This window comes from Mus caroli, unplaced genomic scaffold, assembly GCF_978045245.1.
Source record: "Mus caroli unplaced genomic scaffold, Mus_caroli_1 scaffold_1, whole genome shotgun sequence".
In the NCBI taxonomy this organism is placed as follows: domain Eukaryota; kingdom Metazoa; phylum Chordata; class Mammalia; order Rodentia; family Muridae; genus Mus; species Mus caroli.
Window position 1 is genome coordinate 61460957 of NW_028227256.1, and position 20592 is coordinate 61481548.

The window sequence follows — 20592 nt, forward strand, 5'->3', positions numbered from 1 at the left end:
GGCCTCCCCGCAGCTTGCAGCCCACCAGGAGCTGTAGACCAAATGGGTGATTATAGGTGCAATACAGACTGCTCCTTGGGAGCTAACCTTTGTGAAGAAACGAGATTGAACTTTGAAAAACTGACATACTAGAAGGAAAAAAACAAACAAACCCTAAGAAATAGATACTGCAAAACTGAGAAACAGCAAAGTTGAAACAAACAAAAGCATGGTTTTAGAAGTATTTTTAACCTACAAGTTTAGGTAGTTTCAAATGTAAAATTTTATTTTTATTTCTTTGCTTATATCCTTACTCCTGAAATCTGGTAAAAAGGTGTGATATGAGACCCAGAGAACTCATCTCCATCTCAGGGTGCTTAAGAACTAAGCAGTCAGCCAGGTGGCATGGCACACACCTGTAATCCCGGGAAGAGAACCACTGCGAGCTTGAGGTCAGCCTGGCCTGCGGTTTCAGTCCAGCCCACAGCCGAAGAGAAAGTAAGGCCTTATCTAACACAAAAAAAGACTAACACAAGAGACTCCAACAGTACACACATTTCAGGGAATATATGTAATAAATCTGCTTACACTCAGCAGACAAGGAAACTGAGACAAAATCCATCCCAGAATGTATGACTGACTCTCCAGGTCACCAGTCTCCATCAGTGGGGACTGCTTACCCAGTGAGCACACAGGATAAGGAATAAACACCAGCCAGACCTCACATGTCCACTTGCAGAAGGGAGCCAATCTGGCTGACAGTTACAGCTATGAGGCAAGGCACCGTCTACAAAGTACACATGTGCAGCTCTGAGCGAACTGACTTGCAGTCAGTCACGTCATTAACATGGCTAACAGTTCTAGCTGTAAGACCTTCCCTGGTACATTCAATTCTTAGAAAATACTGCCCACTACAAGTCTTCCCTCTGGTTTCTCTTCTGTGCTTTGTAAATGTGTACGTCCTTCTCAGGATCGTAGTGAACCTCACTCACAGTGAACTGCCTCTCCAGCATTGTTAAGAAGTTACTATCCCGTTCATAGCGGATTCGGCAAGCTAAAAGAATCACAGAATTGTTGCTACAGAGATGTCCCAGTGTTTGAAGAAGGTCTGTGAAGGTATCTTCTAAGTATATGACATCAGCTCCAAGTATGAGATCAAATTCTCCAGGTGAAAAACTTTCCAAATTTTGTCCCCAAGTCAGCTCCTTAACAACAACCTTAGGTTGGATATGGGGAGGTAAGTTGGCTTCAACGTTTGACTTAAGAAACTCTAATGCTACTTTTCGATCCGTGATAGTCACCTGAGCACCTACAATGTGGAACAAAAGGAAAGGAAGGTGAACATCGTACGACCGTAGTAAATGGAGAGTCTTATCTAGTTAACACAAGGCATTCTCTAAATACCCAGCTATTATGCAGAATACCATACCCTTCTACAGGCAGGTAACCAGACCAGAGCAGAACTCTTTATGCTGTGTAAATAGAAATAAATGATCAGCTTGCTTCTGTGCCATGCCTACTGTTTGCCAACGTGGTTCTAGTATATTGTAGAGTCACAGAGTAACACAAGCCAGTGCTCCTGAATTCTCCAACTTTCATGAGTAGTCACCATTCAACTGGATTCATTGGGTCATAACCTTCAAATCAGTAGGGCTCAGGGACAATCCAAGAATAGAAAATCAAGCAGCAGGATATAGCTATCAAGATAAAAAGATACAAATACAAACCAAAAAAATTCTGCTTTAAGCTGGGCATGGTGGCGCATGCCTTTAATCCCAGCACTTGGGAGGCAGAGGCAGGCAGATCTCTGAGTTCGAGGCCAGCCTGGTCTACAGAGTGAGTTCCAGGACAGCCAGGGCTACACAGAGAAACCCTGTCTCAAAAAAAAAAACAAAAACAAAAACAAACAAGTCTGCTTTAGAGGAACTAAGGTTAAAACACACTCACAAGAGACAACTCAGCTACTGAGAATTTCCAGGCCACTACGATGCTATTCTGAAGCAGCTAAGCTGTTTGTGTGATACAACATAACTTAAGAGAAACTGTCTTCTGAGTTAGTGTGCAGACTTAGTGTGTGCCAGGTTCATGTGTAACATGTTCTCCAAATGCTGTTCTACATGCAGAGGAGGAATTGATGGCACAGTGTTTCATTCATCTGTCTTTATGGGTTATTAGACAGTGAACTGTAACATCTACTTTTCTAAACCAATGTGGGTAAAAGAAGACTGAACTACATCAAACCATTACAAAGTGGAGTCAGGGCTAGTTCTGACATCAGAAAATCTAAAACTTACAATTGTTTTATTCCTTCATAATAGTATCTTTCCTTTATACATACTTTTCTAATCTCCCCAAGGACCCCAACCCCTTCCAGTGGCAGCTCACACCAGGTGTTTCTTCTCTTGATACAACACTAAGGCGGTATGCAATTAAATCTGAGCTTTACAGATGGTGCTGCCAATCAAAATGCCCAAGCTGTCCAAGTCTCCAAGCCTGGGCCTATGCCACTCTAATGATTCACCCACAGTGTTGCCCAATAAGCACAATTCAATGACTGTTCTCTGATAATGAAAACTGCAGGCAGCCTTCCTGGTTTGACTGTTTCCTTATATCTGTGTAGTTCTTAGCAGGACACAGTGCTCTACTCGTTTAAGCGTCACCTCAGCACTTAACCCTGATAACTTCTCTAAGTCTATCCTGGATAGGAAAGCAAGTAGATCTCTACCAAGTAGGTACTATTATCTTACAAGGCATTCCAGAGCTGACATAGGATTGTAATATCAACCGAACGTTACCCTAACATCTACCAGTTTACAAATATCTAAGTGACCACCGCCAGCCAGCTCACTCCAGCTCACTCCAGCCACAGAGCTGACCTAGCACAGGTCTGGGAACCCTGGCAGGAGAACCCAATTTTTACCTAGGTTGGTTACAGCCTCATGAGCAAGGTAGGAAGGACATGATGTTGGACCAAACAAGAAGAGAGTGAGAAATATTTTCCTCTAAGGTAAGTACTGCTAATAGAAAAGCAAGCTAATTTAGTCCATGAATGACAATGAAAATGGACCTAGTAAAAACACAATGGGCTGTCACTCAGGAACGGAAAACAATGTGTAAACCTTTGTCATTGCTTTTAGTTTTTGTTTACAAATACTGTTTTATTTTTGATTAAACATTCAGACATATACCATGTAATGTATGTAAAAGACACAAAGCTGAACAAGAAAACCCTTACCTGGATCACAGTCCTGAGTGAGAGACAGCTAAGAATAACTGTGACGCAGTGGGATGACGCAATGGGAGGCAGGGCAGCTGTGCACCAGAGGGAGAGGCCAAAGGAAGGACCTCCTGAACTTACGTATGAGACAAGGCCACATGAACTGGGAAAGGGAAAGGCCATTCTAGGTAAAACTCCACAAAACATGGAAGAAGCTGATGAACTGCATACAAGCCCGGGATGGAGTCCGTAGCAACAGAAAGATGTGTTTAAACACAGAGCACATCAGTTAATTGTACACTTTAGCTAACTATCTGGCAGTTACTCCTGAAGCAAGTCTGAGAAAGCAGAAGGGCCAGGTGGAAGGCGGCTATGGTCATCCATGGGAGAGACGGTGAAGGCTTAAGTCAGCATTAGAGAGAGATAGTTGAGACAGACTCCACAGAGGCCCAGGGCGACTGAATTTGAAATCTAACCACAATCCATCAACTCTGTGGTCCCCTTCATTACAGCACATGAAGAGAACAGCAAGTCAGTCAGGTCTACTTGTCACTGAAGGCTGGTCTAAGAATGAGACTAAATACACAGCCTATCCAACTCCTGGGTGACTGCGTAGACAATGGCACCAACTCCGAATCAAGGAGGAAAGGGAAGAGATGTCCATGTGTTGTCTTGTGCCGCTTGAGGTACTGGGAAAGAGCCAGGGAGCCGTGATCGTTTCAGAAGCACAGGTCCAAGGCTCAGCAGAAAGCTGTAATAGGATGGCAGCTACTCAACAGACGGCATCTTCCTAAACATTATATTTTAGGACAGGGTCTCCAGATTTAACTGGGCATCAAATTACAGATTTTTTTAAATGCAGATTCTCTGACCCAACCCAACCTACCAAGTCCTATCTTCAAAAATGGGATTTTTCCCCCCATCTAGAAATAGTTTCCAATTAGCATAAAGATTCAGGGGATTTTTTTTTTTAAAATTCAAGCTCTGAGTTTGAAAGTCAGAAGTAGCTTCAAAGTCTCACCATGATTCATAGCTTTGCAACCTTGGGGAGGTGACTTACTTACTAACCCTCTGTCAACACTTGAGAACGCATGATCAGACCTACTTATGACACAGGTCTACTCTACTGACCCTGAATACACAGCCCATCTGCCACACAGGAACTGCTCCTTCACTTCGAAAGCCTCACATCCAATACTGACACTCCGCAGAGCATCCTTTACTTCTTTTAACCTTTTTGTACCTACCCTGATCTCTCAGGCACTTTCTTTGTTGTTGTTGTTTTTGGTTTTGGTTTTTCCAGACAGGGTTTCTCTGTATAACCCTGGCTGTTCTGGAACTCACTCTGTAGACCAGGCTGGCCTCGAACTCAGAGATTCGACTGCCTCTGACTCCCAAGTGCTGGGATTAAAGGCGTGCGCCACCACCGCCCAGCTAGCAGGCACTTTACTTTCTAAAGTAACCGCTGCAGTCAGGGACAATAGACTAAGATTAGCAAAACACAAACTTTAGAAAGGGAACAATCAACCCCTTTCCTGTTTCAAAATCACTATGTTTTAGTCCTGTTTCTATTTTTAAAGCTTTCTTACTCTCAATTTTTAACATCAAAATCTCTCCTATCTAATACTTCATACTGAGTAGGAAAGCCATATAGCAACACAAATGCTTATGATAGGCATATGAAGATATGCACACACACATGTACAGACACACAAACATATATAACCATAATGACAACTGTGAATATGTAAATACAGACGAAAAAAGCGTATGAAAGGAAATATATCAAAATGCAAACAGGACACCTGTTTCAAAGATAATTATTTTTGTAATAAAGTTACATCAGTTTTATAGAGAAAAATATCCAAAAAGTCTTCAATATGGTTGGCTCATTTTTCCTTTTAAGTTTTTTTAATTTATTTAAGAATTCTTTATTTATTTTCTGTATATAAGTACACTGCAGCTACCTTCAGACACACCAGAAGAGGGCATCAGATCCCATTACAGCCCCTTTTTAAGTTTTAAACTCTGTGTGTGTGTGTGTGTGTGTGTGCATGCATGTGTGAGTGTAAGTGCCCAGAGTCCAGAAGAGGGTGTTGGATCCCCCTGAGCTGGACTTACAGTCAATTGTCAGTCACCTGATGTAGGTGCTGGGAACCAAACTGAAGTGCTGTGCAGAGCAGGTCATCACAATATGCTCATCACTGCCGAGCCATCTCTCTAGGCCCTAGCTTGTTCATGACTTACTCACAAACTAGCCAAGTATCCCAGTATCTGAGCAGTTGGCACTGTTCAAGAATGAGTGAAGAGCCTCAGCCTCAGACACACACAGACACCTGAAGCAACTGCTATCCTTCAGTCTAAAATAGCGCCTGAAGAACCTAACCTTGACCTCTTTAATCCCACGGCTCCAGACTCCTCATTAAAAACAGAAGCACCCAGACTAGCCACCGACACACACACACACACACATACACACACTCACACTCACCTACCCTACACTGTTGGTGGTACACTCACTGTGTGAAATTGTGTCTGTCCTTCCTCACCTACCTAAAGCATTCTCTGATTGGCTTTAATAAAAATCTGCTGGACAATTAACTGGGCAGGAAGTGGAAGGTAGGACTTCGGGGAAGGGGACAGGAACTCTGAAAAGAAGGAGGAAAGCCTTTTTTGCCAGGAGACATGAAGAGAGATGGATGTGACTACAGGCCTGGAAGGTATAGCTGTCCACGTGGTTGGATGGGGCTGGGTGGACAGGTTAAATTAGTCGAGCTTGTTGAGAGTCTACCCAGCTAAGCCCTAAGGTATTGTAATATTAAAAGGTCTCTGTGTGGTTATTTGGGAAAAGATTGGTTAAGGAATAATTGTCACTGTATTAATTTCCAGCATTAATATATACTGAATATAAGGATCTTTTAAACTATACCACACGAACACACAAATAAACACATACATACATACACATACCACATACATATACACACTCATACACACCACATACTTACACTTACACACATCATGTATACATACGTATACACACACACATACACAATGCATACATATACACACACACCATGCATACATACACACACATTCATATACACATACAATGCCTATATACACACACACACCATGTACTGGCTGGTTTTGTGTGTCAACTTGACACAGCTGGAGTTATCACAGAGAAAGGAGCTTCAGTTGAGGAAATGCCTCCATGAGATCCAACTGTAAGGCATTTTCTCAATTAGTGATCAAGGGGGAAAGGCCCCTTGTGGGTGGGATCATCCCTGGGCTGGTAGTCTTGGGTTCTATAAGAGAGTAGTCTGAGTAAGCCAGGGGAGGCAAGCCAGTAAAGAACATCCCTCCATGGCCTCTGCATCAGCTCCTGCTTTCTGACCTGCTTGAGTTCCAGTCCTGACTTCCTTTGGTGATGAACAGCAGTATGGAAGTGTAAGCTGAATAAACCCTTTCCTCCCCAACTTGCTTCTTGGTCATGATGTTTGTGCAGGAATAGAAACCCTGACTAAGACACACCACATACACACATAGCACACATGCATACATATATACATACACACTCACACATCACAGAGCACATCTTTTGTCAGCTAAAGAGCTAACCACCTAGCTGATTACATATAGATGGAAACTAGCCCATCTTGAGCCTCACTGAGGAGCAAATACTATCACTACCCCATTTTACAGATGGAGAAGTCAGTGTTTAGAGGTTAGCACTGTGGCCACGCTCAAACAAATGGAACAAACGAGGTGTCAAAATTAATTATAACTACAACTATAGATTTATGCACTAACATGTCTCTATACCAGCCAACAAAACTTTGCAAGAAGCCTATGCTTACAGTAGAGAATCGGGGGAGGAGGGAGATGGGGGAGGACTAGTTAGCATACCAAGAACCTCGTTTGAGCTGACATTTCTTTGAGTCCTGAATCTCTGCTGATAAGGACACTAAATGTGGCTTAATATCTCAAAATGCCAGATTCAGTTGAAAAACAAAATTAAAAATAATATATGACATCCATGGTAATGTTTATAAGGACCATTGAAGGATAAAAAAATGACACACGGCCAACAAGAGTCTCACCAATGGCTTATTTTGCTTCCAGACAGACAGAAGAATCAATCGATATGTACCTTAAAAATGTTAACCTTCAGTTTCACGTGGATAGGTGTTGTGCCTGGGTACGTGTCTGTGTAGCACTTACACAGATTCTACACAGCCAGAAGAGGATGCTGGATCCGCTGGCACTGAAGTTACAGGCTTTTCTGAGCAGCCATGTGGGGGATGGAATCAAACCCAGGTCCTCTGGAAGAGCGGCCAGGGTTCCTAACCACTGAGCCATCTCTCCGGCTCTAAGATACTTATGTCCACCATCTCCGCCTCTCTAATCAAGACTGAGCAAAACAACACAGAACTCGGCACTGAAACAGAAAAGGAATCAGAAGGAAAAAAAGGGTGGGACAAGAGGGGCTTAGGTTGGGCCTAAAGCATGGGTAGAGCACAAATAATTCAAGGCTCTGTAATCCCAGGCAGGCGCACACACATGCACACACGCACACGTGCATGCACGCACACACACACGCGCACACACACACACACACACACACTATTAGTGTGCTCTGAGAACCTGTAGCATTGGCATAATTATCCTGGGAGCTTTTTACAAAACAAGCTCTAAAGCCCCACTCCAGAGCCACGGAATCAGAAACCACACCGTAAGAAGAGCCCCAGATGACAATACTTGGGTGGTTGGCATGAAAGATGCTGAACTAAAACTTAGTTATCACGGACAACTTAAACAATGAGTCAGAAGTTGTAGAAAGAAGTCAACAGTGGGGGGGAAAAAAGAGAACAATGCAATTTAAAAATGGTCAAAGTAGCCACGCACAGCGGTGCAGCATGTCTGTAATCGCAGCTACTCAGGAGGACTACAGGAGACTATTGTCTCCAGCAAGAAAAAAAAAAATTAATAAATGCCTGTCTCAGATAAAGGTTGATAGATAGATTGTTATCAACTAAGAATTATACTGTTAATATAATTTCTTAAAATGTCAGTGGGGGATACTTGAAGGCCCCACCCTCCCTAGGAGGAAAAAAACCAGCCCTTTCCTCAACAAGAAAGGATTATGCTTGTCTGTTGTACTTACCTCACGGGATTGTAAGTCTGGTAGTCTACGGACATTTTAAACCAAAGAGACTGTATACAAGGGTTATTGTCTACAGGATGGGAGGGAGAAGCTAACTCAGAAAGGGGAATCCCAACCATGTGTTTTCTGCTATGGAAACAGCAAGTGTACCTCTCAATAAGTTCTGCTCACTAAGGGGTGAGCCAGACCATTGCACTTACCCAGCAGGGCAGCCACTATGCCCACCAGCCCTGTGCCAGCACCCAGCTCCACAGCAGAGCAGCCCCTGAGCTCCACAGCACCCATGTCCAGATACATGGAAAGGACGACAGCCTGAGTCAAAACACAATGTGAACACGACTGAGGTCAGCAAGCGTTTGCAGAGCTGTGTCACTTCAGGATGCCGAATGCTGGCAGGAAGAAACAGTGAACGAAGATACTCCTATTCTCCCCCTTCCTTTCTTCTCTCCTCCCTCTCCTCTCCCTCCCTCCCTGCCTGAAAAGTACAATTCCCAAAGCACAGGAACTTAGTTGCTGCTGCCGCTGCCACTGCTGCTGCTGCCGCAGCCTCTGCTGCTGCTGCTACAAGGTAACATATTAGAGCAAACAGTGTGCCCCAAGCCTCTTACTAACAGTGAGCTAGCTACCGGCCAGCTTAGCTTAAAAAGCTTCATTTCCTCCTGTGTCACAGCACATCTCCATGAAGTTTACAAAACTGCTCTGGAAGAAATGACGTGAATCTTTCATTTTCTTCAAGGGGCTGTCTGGTTCCTAAGCCATGCTAGAAAGACGAGTCTCAGTGCTCACAGCTGCCTGAGCCCTGACGCTGAGTCACTGTCCCACAGGGACCATGGGCATGTTCTGGGCATCAGCGGGTTTTGGAATTTCACATGCTGAATGAGCATTTGCTTACAACTCGATAATTTTTACCCCTCCCTCGCCCCCGCCGGAGCTATACCCTAGGAGTATAACTAAGTCTTTAAGCCAATCATTTATTTAACAGCTGAAGTCAGACTCTTCATAAGAAGCAGAAAAGCAATAATCTTTCCAAACCAAGAAAAACTGAAACCATGACATCAGTTTCAGACTCTGCCTCTACACATTCTTTGTGTGGTTTTTCAGAAACGAACTTAATGAGTGCCCAGAGCAGTCAGGCCCACGCTTTCTTTTCAGTCTTCCGGTCCTCACTGGGCAGCTAACTAAGTCATTTCACTTCCCTCAGCTTTGCAAAGTGCAATGTATGTAAGGGGGCAAAGGGAATGCCTGGTGGTCAAGGAGATGCAGGGACCATGAAAAACTGTAAATAATGTAATGGATGTACTACTATGGATGTGCTGAACCACCCAGTGTTTTTGCAGACTTTACATTGGTGGAGACTATATATGAATCATATCTCAATAAAGTCATCAATTTCCTTTTTAGAATACAGTCTTGCAGCTGTGGATGTTTTCAAAGGCCCTGCCGTGCTGACTTACCGCATCCCACACCACTGCAGCAACTCCCAGTTGCCTCCAGTCCTGACGGATCTGGATGGTGTGGTTCGCAAAAGAGAAGGTGGCGAAAGGCTTATGGAGTTTCTGGAGCCCTATTGCCGCGCTCTCCTCATAGGGTACCAGGGCCATTTCTTCCGTCTATCTCTGCTGAGACCTGTCATGCAAAAAGAATCCTGAGTGACACCAGAGTCAGAAGTTGTGTGCTGTATCTTACTTAAGTAACTTGGAAAAGCTGTTGACGCTATTACAAGTTCAAACTAAGAAATAGACTGAGGTGCATCCAATTTCTTCAACAGTTTTTCCTCCGAGACTTGAGGGAAGTGAAAATTGGCTCTGAATTGGTGTCAACTAATAACTCTGAGGAGGAAACACCTAGACATCTCTAACTACTGTGGTACCCTACAGGCTCCTGTTACTACTTGGGTTTGGAGTTACATAAAGAAAGGTACACGATGTCAGTGACAGCCCTGGGCACCTGATCTGTCCGGACCCAGCTCCCACATTTTTTTTTTTTTAAATTTTTGTTTGGTCCGCCAACCTACATCCTCATGTTCAGCTAGGACAAAGGAGCCAAATGCGTATTTCTGCTAAATCCTAAGGGTTCGCCCTGCCTTTTGACCCTAGAAGGCTCCCTACGGCAGAGTGAATGGAGTCACCCTGGGCGCTGGAGTCGACAATACTGGCGGACAACCCGCGGGACAAAAAGCACGTCCCGCACGACACCTGGGGGCCACAGATGCGCTTCCCTCGCGCCCACTTAAGAGTCCCGGGAACCCAGCGCGGGTGGGAGCAGGGCACTGCAGAGACTCCTTTCGGACCCTCCGGTGGAGGCTTGGCGCCGACACAGCCCGCTGGCCACCCTGCAGTGCCTCCACGTAGTTACTCACGGTTCCGGGAGGGTGCCCGAGCCGCGCAAGCGCACAGCCTTGCCCAGTCGCTGTGCGGAGCTCCTCCTTAAAAGGCTAGATTGGCAGAAGGCGGTGGAAGCTGGTTCCGGGGGAAGGGAGACGCGGATTTCCGGTCCCCTTCCCCGGTACCACCGCTTCCCCCTGGCCCGTGCTGTGTCGTTCCTGTGAGGCCCTACGGTTTGGGGGCGCCAGGGAGGGCGAGTGCACAGGGGCGTGGGGTGCCTTGCAAGGGAGAAAGGCCGACCTTAAAGTGGACAGTTAGTCGGCGACGTTGGCGCCCAAGGATGCGTAGCGAAGTAGAGAACTAAACGTAGTCACCGCGTTTGGTGGCAGTGAAGTGGGAGAGACGCTACCGAGCATCCCTAACCACGGTGCGGCTGGGGAGTGGGCGTGCGGCGCCCAAGCCCGGTTTTGAGCCCGACCACATGCGCTCGGGCGCTCGCGTCGCTCCACGCCGCCACCCAGCTGCCGAAGCGGACGCCTTTCTAAATCCTGGCCCGCAGCCTCGGCTGCAAACTCCATCCCCGGACCTGGCCACCAAAGGGTCTCCGCGTGCAGGACCCTGCCGAGCTGCGACTGCCCTCGCCTCTCCTGGCCGGCAGGGGGCGCGCCTGACCTCCACATTCCAGCACCAGCTGCGGGAGACTGGGGGCAAGTGGCCTGCAGTAAACTGGGGACCAGTAAGAGCCCTTTCCTCAAGTTACTGAGTTTCCTGTTTGGGTCTTTTCTTCCTCCATTTTTCTCTTAGTAAGTTTTCTCCTTACTTGCTCCATGGCTTTGTGCTATCTCGGCTTCTCAGCTTCCCCGTTACCTTTTCTTATTATTAAATCTCACTTTTTTGCACTAGAAAGAGCTAATCCAATTTCATCGGTGAATACGCACGTTGATATGTAGTTACTAGAAGAAGAAATACCTTTCTTCCGTGTATTTTCTGTTTTATTTCTTTCTTTTGGGGACCTACAATAGGCACAGGAAAGTGTAGACTTTGGGTCAGAAAAACGTTCAAAAATGTAAATGGGTTGACCTCCCCAGATTCCTGGAATCTAGCTAGCCATTCTGTCTCCCTATTCTCCATCTTTCCACTGAAAATGTATACACACACAGGGGAGGATTGCATACATATGTATATGACTTTAAAACTTCCCCCAAGCTCTCCAGCACACTGCCAACGAGAGGTGTTCCTTTTGCCCCTCCTAGCTCCCAGTGTTGGAATTATTGCCGACTTGCTTAGAAAGGGCACACATCCACTTAGGAAAATCAACGTCTATAGCAGTGTAGACATTAAAGAGAGCACAAACAGAAACCACTGGTGAGCCTCTAAATATCTGAGAAGAAAGACTTGTTTAATCCTTGGGGGAGAGAGAAATGAGCATTTGATAGAGTACATGTTTAAGTGCTCAGCCTGCTATATGCCTGTCTTTAATACCCTTCCCAGGGATTTTCCTATCCGTAGTTCATACTTGACCATACAAATTGTTCTTACCATCAGAACGTGGGTGAAAGAGCCCCTCACAACTGTGTAGTTGCTCCTTTCTCACTACTCCAGGACTTTGGTTTGGTTTAGTTTAAAACAGGATCTCTCTTCTCTACATAGCCTTGTCTGTCCAGGAACTCACTATATATACCAGGTTGGCTTCAAACTCAGATGCACCTGCCTCAGACTGGCAAGTGCTGAGATTACAGGTTGTGTGTCACCATGCCTAGCCAAGGCTTGTGTCTTAACATTCAGGCTCTCTTTAGCACCAGGTCCCCGGTTGGAGCTTCACAACTGAAACAGGAGTAAGAAAGAAACCTTGTAACCGTGGAGAACAGAGCATGCTGCAGCATTGCTTACGTGGTACCACAACGGGGGGTGCTAACAACTTGGGAGACTTCCAATATGAGTGAGGTAGAGGGCTGGAGAGATGACTTAGTGGTTGAGAGCACCTGTTGCTCTTGCAAAGGATGCAGGTTCAGAACCCAGCACCCACATAATGCCTCACAAAGATCCAAGACTCCACCTAAGTGCCAGGGACCCAGTGTCCTCTTCAGTCCCCTGTATGCACAAAGCACACATACAGTAAACATATGTATGTGCCCTCAAAAGAGTCATACAAAATTAATGAGGTACATGCTTTAGTGTGACTGTTTGGCAAGGTAGGAATTCTTGGAGACCTTCAAGGCTTATAAGATCTTCCTAGTCCTCTTGACTCCCCGGTGTCATTGTCAGTTAAGAGGACTTGACTCCTTAACCACGGTGTACCTCTAAGAACAGAGAGGACACTTCACTGGCAGCCTCCCTTGGTTTTGGTTGTTCAGTTTCCTTTCAGGCAGGTTCTCGCTCTACTGCCTGGCCTTGTCTTAAACTCATGACAATCCTCCTGCCTCGGCTTGCTGAATGAGATCTTGATTTGTGAGCCAACATCCCTGGCCTTCCTTTCAGTTTTGCTGAGGATATGCAAAAGGGTCTACTTTTTGCATTGTCTGGGGGTGATTTGGAAATATATCTAAATATAATGATTGTGCTTTTTCCTTCGAGAAAGATGCCCTGGGCTCCTTCCTGTGGTCCTTTCCTGGGATATGACAAAACAGATAGGGAACGAGCTTGGTTCCCCTCCAGATGTGTAGTAGCCCCTTCACAGAGTGATGGCTGGCCGCCTTCCTGCACACTCAGAGTAGGCTACATACAAATAGGCCAGAGGCAGTTAGCTGACAGTGAAGTAGTTCGGGGAATGCCACGCTGAAGTGCAGTTGCTGGGGATGCTATTTTCTACGGATGTTACTAGGGGCTTTCTCTTGAGTTTGCTTCACCTCTTCAGATAGCTTTCTGAAAAGAAACTGATGGTCATGTACACTCTCCCTTGTGAAGCTCCTCAACTAGAGGAGGCAGAACCACAGGAGGTCACTGTCATGTTCAGATGGTTTCTGTCACTCTGAGCAACTTTCCTTACCCAGGAGCTTTTGGGTCTCACCAATATATTCTCAGACTTTCCCTCCTTCCTCTCACAGCTTGCTCTCAACACCTTCCTCAAGGAGGCCCATGCTCCTGTTGCTCTCTGTAATCCGGGATCCTCTCTAAGTTTCCAGATCTCATGAAGGCTTAGGGGTATTCATTTTCCTTTCCTCTGGTTCACCCATGCATAAAATGAAATCGCCTTTTCTTCTGTTACTGTCTACTGTCAGCTTGTTCAAAGACACGATTATTAAATATAGATAAGTGGGAAGTTCCCTCCCTGCTGCAATAAATCTAGCTCTCTTGCTCATTTGCTCCTCGCCCCCGTGTGTGTGGGTGGGGGGAGAGAGGGAGGGGAGATGAGAGGGGGAGGTATATGTATGTACAGCTGCGTGTGTGCCATGGCACCTCAGTGGAAGTCAAAGGAAAACCCTGGGTGCAGCCCTCATTTGGGACAGGATGTCATTGTTGTCCACAGCTGCCTATGCCAGGTCAGCTGACCTGCAGGCTTTGGGAGGCCTCCTGTCTTCTAGCTCACTGTAAGAACACTAGGTATAAACACATGGCCTTACTGGTCCTGGGGACCATGGGCCCAACTCAGGCCCTCACTTACATGGCAAGTGTCTTACCCACTGACCCATCCCTGCCCCCAGCTCTACCCTGCAACACCTCTTCATCAACAAAACAAGAACTGCTGCCTACTGCCATCACGCAGCACCTTCAAGAAGAATCGCAGAGAAGGACACTTCTTCTGTCCTTCCTGTTTTCTGGAATGTGTCCATGTTTGGGTCACAGAAGCAGCAGTCACCTTGCTACGACCTGATTCCTTACTCTTCTCCTCGCCTCTGACCAAGCTGGAAGTCCAGCCTAAGGCTTCACAGAGAAGGAGTCAGAGTCGCTGTGGGCATCTGCTTTTGCTGCCTGTTTGCTGTCTATTTCCTGTTTTCCTGGAGCAGGTCTCTCCTACGAATGGTCAAAAGTCCAGCTTCTGGGGTCCAAGTTCTGAATCGGCTCAGCCCATTGCCAGTAAAACAATACTGAGTTGAGAATGCACAGAATACACTGCACGTAAGGAGCAGCGAGCAGCTTAGCAACACAGACTGCTGCAGACAGCCCTCTGTGCTGCTGACTGGAAGCTGTAGCTTGCTGCACTGTTCAGCATCCCAAGGGAGGTTCCTGCTGCATCTATCACCAGCCTGGGAAAAGCTCCAAGCTCAAAGTACGGTTTCTATTAAATGCACGTCATCTTTACACTGTCATTAAGGTCAGACTATTATACGTTGGAGACTATTGGTTGTGGGGATTTGTTTCTGCTTTCCATCTATCAAATAAGGATAAAGAGATGACCACTACAAAACGAGGAAGGAACTGGGTTCCTACTTAGAATTCTTCCCCCAACAGGACACAGCACAGAACAATTGCTCTTACTGTTGTATATTTGGGGTGTGCTATCTTAGGATCCAGTTCTAAGGTGGGTCCTGGGCCTGACCTCTGGGCACATCCTTCCATCTGAAGTCCACATGGACTAGAAGTGAAAATGTGGCTGAGCCAAAGCTTGACCAGAGCCCATTCTGTGGCTTTTCGACATTCTCAGAAAACCAGGCTGTTGGTGAAGGAGAGGACCTTGAGTCCAGCCAGTTAGTTGTTATCTGATCCAAGAGAACTGAGCCAGTGAAAACTGGTTAGAGGACAGAATGTTGACGTTCTGTCTACATGATTTACTTATACACACACACACTCATTCATTCACCTATTCATTGGGATCCTGGGTTGTATGTATCTGACGCTCTAGCAACATTAAACAAAAAAGGGCACTTTTTCAGTCCTGACAGGGAGAGGCAGCTCCTGTTAGTGACCTCTAACCACCTGGATCCAGCCAGCCTAGAATTTTCCACTGTGTGAGCCATTAAGTTCTTTAATTAGATTAAGCCCTTTGAGTTGTTTTTGGTGGTGTTCTTTGCAGAAGGAAAACAATCCTAACACACTGAATCTGGCTGGTCCCTTGAACAAAGACGATATAAAATCACACTTGTAGGGGCTGTTGTCAGAGTGCTGTGTGAGCAGAAAAGCAGATGCTTGCAGAAACCCACAGGCACAGCTGCCAGATTCTAGGTATTTCTAGTCCTAAGCCCTTCGTGGATACATGTGGACTACTGGGCCCCATGGGCACCAGGATAATGGGATAAAGCACCATTTCTTGTGTGTAATGTTACTTGCGTGTCTGATACATACTACTCAATACCACTCAGGATCCTAATGAACAGGTTAATGGTGGGTTTTCTTGTTCTGTTTTGTTTTTGTTTTGGGGTTGTTTTTAGTAAATCCTGTAGACAGAACACAGACATTCTGTCCGTTCCTCATACATGATTTAGTGATGCTAACTGGACATACATTTGCCAAAACAACCCTGTCCTGAATATGTGTTAGAAAGTTAGAAAATATTTGTGGCACAGCAGGCCAGCTGTGGTGGCACAGGCTTTTAATCCCATCACTCAGGAGGCAGAGACAGGAAGATCTCTGTCTACATAGTGAGTTTCAGGCCAGTCGGATCTTACCTACAGTGAGACTGTCTCAAAAAAAAAAAAAAGCAACTTGCGGCACAGAAGCATGATCTCTGGTTCATCTTTCTGTCCACTGTAGGACAAAATAGCACACCAGCGCAAATGCCCTTGGTCCTGTCCCCTCACTGTCACTGACCCTGAGGAAGCATACACTCCAGCTGTTTCCTGTCCCCTTCAGGCTCCCTAGCTTCCTCTCAAGCTTCTCTCCAAGGTGCTCTTTGCCTTTCCAGCACAGTCAGGGGTGTAAGTGGCTCAGACTTGCCTCAGAGTTCCTGTGGCCTGGTCCCTGACCTGCAGTCCATCCCTCCCTCTCCCTCAGACCTTCCCACAGAACGTAACCGGGTCCTTCTGGCCTAGCAGCTTTCCTGGAACATCTGGAGCAGCTGTCTCTGGTCTTGCCTTTCTCCGGCTTCCTCAGTGGGTGCTGCCTCTAGGTTTTCCCTAGGTGGCTGCTGCTCTCGGGAAGCTTGCGTTTCACTTTTTTCTACAACCCTGCAAACCTGGCCACTCTTCTGTGATCCCGAATCCAACTTGTTGGAAGGAACCTCTTAAAGCAATCCAAGTGCCCTGCAGCAGCCGGTGATGGATGCCACGGGGAGATCAGGGAATTTGATAGGATAGGGCCTGAACTTGTGCTGCTCTCGCAGTCACTAAAGCTCCTTGAGCTGGTCTCCTGTTCTGGAAAGGCTGGTTAGTGATGAGGTGCACCTTGCAGTGTAAGGAAAGCCCACTGGACAGCACAACATGCATTGATCCGAACCCAGGCCAGAACAAGAACTGGGGAAACACATTTAAACAACTGCTCTTTTCTACTTATGCAGCCTTTGAACAATCATGAAGGCAATGAGGAGCCCGAAGGTCTCTCCAAGGGCTTCTCACTGCCTTCACGTTTGTTTTGTCAAATGGAAGGACTTGCTATCCCATTCTTTACCTTACACCCGAGGCAGTGTCTCATTACAGTTTTAAGATTCTCAATGACCTCACTTTATAACTAGCCCATTAAAATCTGCGCAGTCAGGACCAGATGCTGAGCAGCTATTTCCTCCAAAATGAAGCATTCCCAGGCCCCTCCTGGGACCTAGTGAGACCCAGAAAGCAAACGAAACTTACAAGACTAGTAAAGGTCCCTTCTCAAGGTTATAAAAGCAGCAAGAATTCTTAAGAGAGGAGTCTCTCAGCAGGGCGCTGCATTCCAGCTGGACAGCAACCTCCAAGGATATGGCTTTCATGAATCACCACTCAGGCTGGGGTGGGCTTTCGAGTGATGCAGCTGCCTCTGAGTCACCCACACTCCTGTGAGTAACCCCCCCAAAATCTCACTGCTTCACTACACTGAACTTGGGTGGAATCATTCCTTGTGTCTGTTGTCAGTGCCCTATCTGGGGTGTTGATGTCTTCCCAGGAAAGTCACGCAGCATCAGATTATGAGTTCAGTTCATTCTAGTTCCTGCTCATTCCATGATAATCTGTCCAGAAGAATCTACTTGATCCGCCTACAGCAGGACAGCGAAGGTCATGACCCGTTCTCCAGATCTTACGTTCAGCTGGCTCCAGAAGAGCAAGCTACTATACTCATTCCCAGGGCTGCTTTGAGAAAAGGACAATAAACAAGTCACCTTGAAACATGCACAAGTACACACAAAGAATTTCGGATGTCACAATCATCAGAGCCCTGTTCTCCCCATAGGTTTCAGGAAAGGGTCCTCCCTTGCCTCTGGTGGCCTTCCATGTGCCCGTTGGCTGTAGCAAGAGAAACCCAGGCTCTATCTCCAACTTCACATGAATGTTCTCCCTCTGCATCTGTCTCCAAGGCCCCCTCTTTATATAGGACACCAGTTACTGGTTTTCAGACCCACCCCCAGCCCCATATTACCTCATCTTTACTTGGTTATATCTGCAAATAAGTAGAGATGGTCCCTGACTTACAATGATTCAGGTACAGCAATGGGGACAGCAGCGTGCATTCAGTGGAAACTACTTCAGGCTGCATTTCATCCTTCCTCAGGCTAGCATTATTTGGTAAGTACCTTGAGATGCTGGCCAGTGTCTCACAATCAATGTCTTGATCTTAAGGAGAAACAATGTACACACCACAGTGTATTGTACTGCAAGCTATGATAGTCCATAGGTTAGATACTATTCAGTGCCTGCCCTTTCTCTGGTACTAAGGCAAGCACTCTACTGCTGAGTTATTTTCCAGCCCTCTTTTTACTTTTTGGAAACATGGAGATGGTCTCACTGAGTTGCCTAGGTTAGCCTTAGACTGACTCTGTAAGCCCAGGCTGGCCTTGTACTTGAACTTCCTGCCTCAGCCTCTCATGTTGCTGAGACTCCAGGCCTATACCACCATGTCATCTCTTCAATGCATTTTGACTTAAAACATTTTCAACTTATGATTGATTTGTATAAGGAGCAAACCCCACACATTGAGAAATATCTGTATTTGCAAGTAATTCCTTTTTTACAGATTTGAGTGTGTGATGATTTGAATGAGAAAAGCTCCATATAGGTTCAGGTATTTAACTTGGTCTCCAGTTAGTGATGCTGTTTGGGTGTGGTATTAGAACTGTTAGTAGCCTCAGCCTTGCTAGAGGAAATATGTCACCTATGCCACTGGGGGCTGGCTTAGAGAGTTTGTAGCCTTGCCCCAAGTTTGTTCTCTCTGCTTCCTGTCTAGGACAGGGCTGGCTTTGTCAGCTTCTCTGGCTGCCAGTGGCCATGGTTCCCCCACCATCATGGGCTCTCCCTTGAGAACCATAAGCTTAAATAATCTCTTTCTCCCCTAAGTTGCTTTGATCATGATGTTTTATCACAGCAACAGAAACACAACAGATACAGGGTTCTTAGGACTTCAGTGAATCTCTCTGAGGCAGGGAGATAAAACAGCCAGTAACCCAACCTCTGAGACAAACAAATAAGGACAATTCAATGAAAATGTTCATAAACTATGAATTTGTCTAAACTCCACAGTTTTATACTGAAGCGGGGAGAGGCCGAGGTTCAAGTACATGGGATCAGTGTCTGGGTTTTAAATCGACAAGATCACTTCTTCACCTTTGTAAAGCATGAGACAGTGACATCTACATTGTGGAAGAACTGGGCAGTGAGGAGGAATCAGAGCGTGCCACGTGGACACCTACTCACAATAATCACTTACTCCACTGACTCTGTGACTAACTCATAGCATTAGTGGATAATAATGCTGATTCACTGTTTGTTTTATTTGTCTCTAATTTGTTACTTAGAATCAAAGCTTTTTTAAAAAAGCTAGAATACTTTAAATAAACCCCTTGTGAACCCTAAATCAAGCATGGTGGTGTACTTGGGCAAAGCTCAGCTGTCATTCTGTAAACTGTCAACTTTGCACCCAGAACTTACTTTCTAAGTTAAGGTCACATGGTTATAAATATCAAGTTACTGTGGCAAGTTATTTCAGTGAGATAGAAGAAAGCAGCTTTACTTAAACCAGTGTGTGTATATGTGTGTGTGTGCATGTGTGTGTGTGTGTGTGTGTGTGTGTGTGTGTGTGTGCACGCTCATCTGTGTGCACAGTTTCCATGTGAGTGCATGTGGAGACCAGGTGGCAATGCTTAAGCACTTTCCACTTTTGTTTGAGACAGTCTCTCATTGACCTGGAAGTTCTCCACAGACGCCAGGCTACCCAGGGATGGAGTTCCAGGGATCCTACTCTCAGGGACCCCCCCCCCCATCTCTAGAATCACAGGTGCGCACTACCATGTCATCCATTGCTTTCTATGGATGCTGGGGATCAAGCTTAGGTACTGACACTTGCAATGCAAGTACTTTACTAATGAGCTGGCTATCTCCCTAGCCCCTTACACTTACCATACTTAGAGTAGCAAGAAACACCACCTGTCAAAGTTCAAGAACTGTTTATGTGGTGTAGAGTCAAAAATTAGTTTTGTTACCAGAAAACTTGGGCTGTGGTAAACTTTCATTAGTGTAATCCGAGGGAAACTGGTTAGGCTATCAATCTCCAGTATACAGAAAGGTGAGGAAATGTCTTTGAGTTCCTTGTGTTTCGGAATTGAAATCCATACTCCTGATATTGATGTGTCTTTATAGACAGAAGCCTGCAGTGTAGTTAGGACAAAGAGTATTCTGTAATCTCAGTTTAAAGATAAATATATTGAGATATCAACCTTTTGAAAGGTTATTCAAAGTAACTGTTTAAATGTATCACTTCTGCTCCTTGGTCTAGGAATCCATTAAATTATAAAATTGTTGAGGATTCTAAAGGACTTTTATTTATATGAGTCATAATTATTGATATTTTTTATATTAGCAGCATTAAACTTAAAATAATAAACCATTTATTCAGTTTAAAATTAA

General features: G+C 45.6%; 1 protein-coding gene across 3 annotated transcripts; it reads right to left on the reverse strand.

Annotated features, from left to right (window-relative positions):
* Positions 1 to 244: 244 nt before the first annotated feature.
* On the reverse strand, positions 245 to 10814 carry Mettl21a (methyltransferase 21A, HSPA lysine). 3 transcript variants are annotated; one of them, XM_021167306.3, is made up of 4 exons: positions 10726 to 10814; positions 9821 to 9992; positions 8567 to 8678; positions 245 to 1288 (listed from the first exon to the last, which is right to left on the reverse strand). In XM_021167306.3, the coding sequence occupies exons 2-4, from the start codon at positions 9965 to 9967 to the stop codon at positions 891 to 893; spliced, it is 657 nt and encodes a 218-aa protein (XP_021022965.1). In that variant the 5' UTR covers positions 9968 to 9992; positions 10726 to 10814; the 3' UTR covers positions 245 to 890. The 3 variants fall into 3 exon arrangements, with proteins under 3 accessions (XP_021022965.1, XP_085694041.1, XP_021022984.1); XM_085837915.1 differs by having other exon boundaries at positions 10562 to 10765; XM_021167325.3 differs by having other exon boundaries at positions 10495 to 10765.
* Positions 10815 to 20592: the final 9778 nt, after the last annotated feature.

What these genes read in the sequence shown, in the direction of transcription:
- Mettl21a (XM_021167306.3), bottom strand. Translation starts at nt 9,967, where the DNA reads ATGGCCCTGGTACCCTATGAGGAGAGCGCGGCAATAGGGCTCCAGAAA. An exon ending in CTGCAGTGGTGTGGGATGCG is followed by an intron (nt 8,679 to 9,820) that starts GTAAGTCAGCAC and finishes GTTTTGACTCAG; the next exon opens with GCTGTCGTCCTTTCCATGTA. An exon ending in CATAGTGGCTGCCCTGCTGG is followed by an intron (nt 1,289 to 8,566) that starts GTAAGTGCAATG and finishes TCCACATTGTAG; the next exon opens with GTGCTCAGGTGACTATCACG.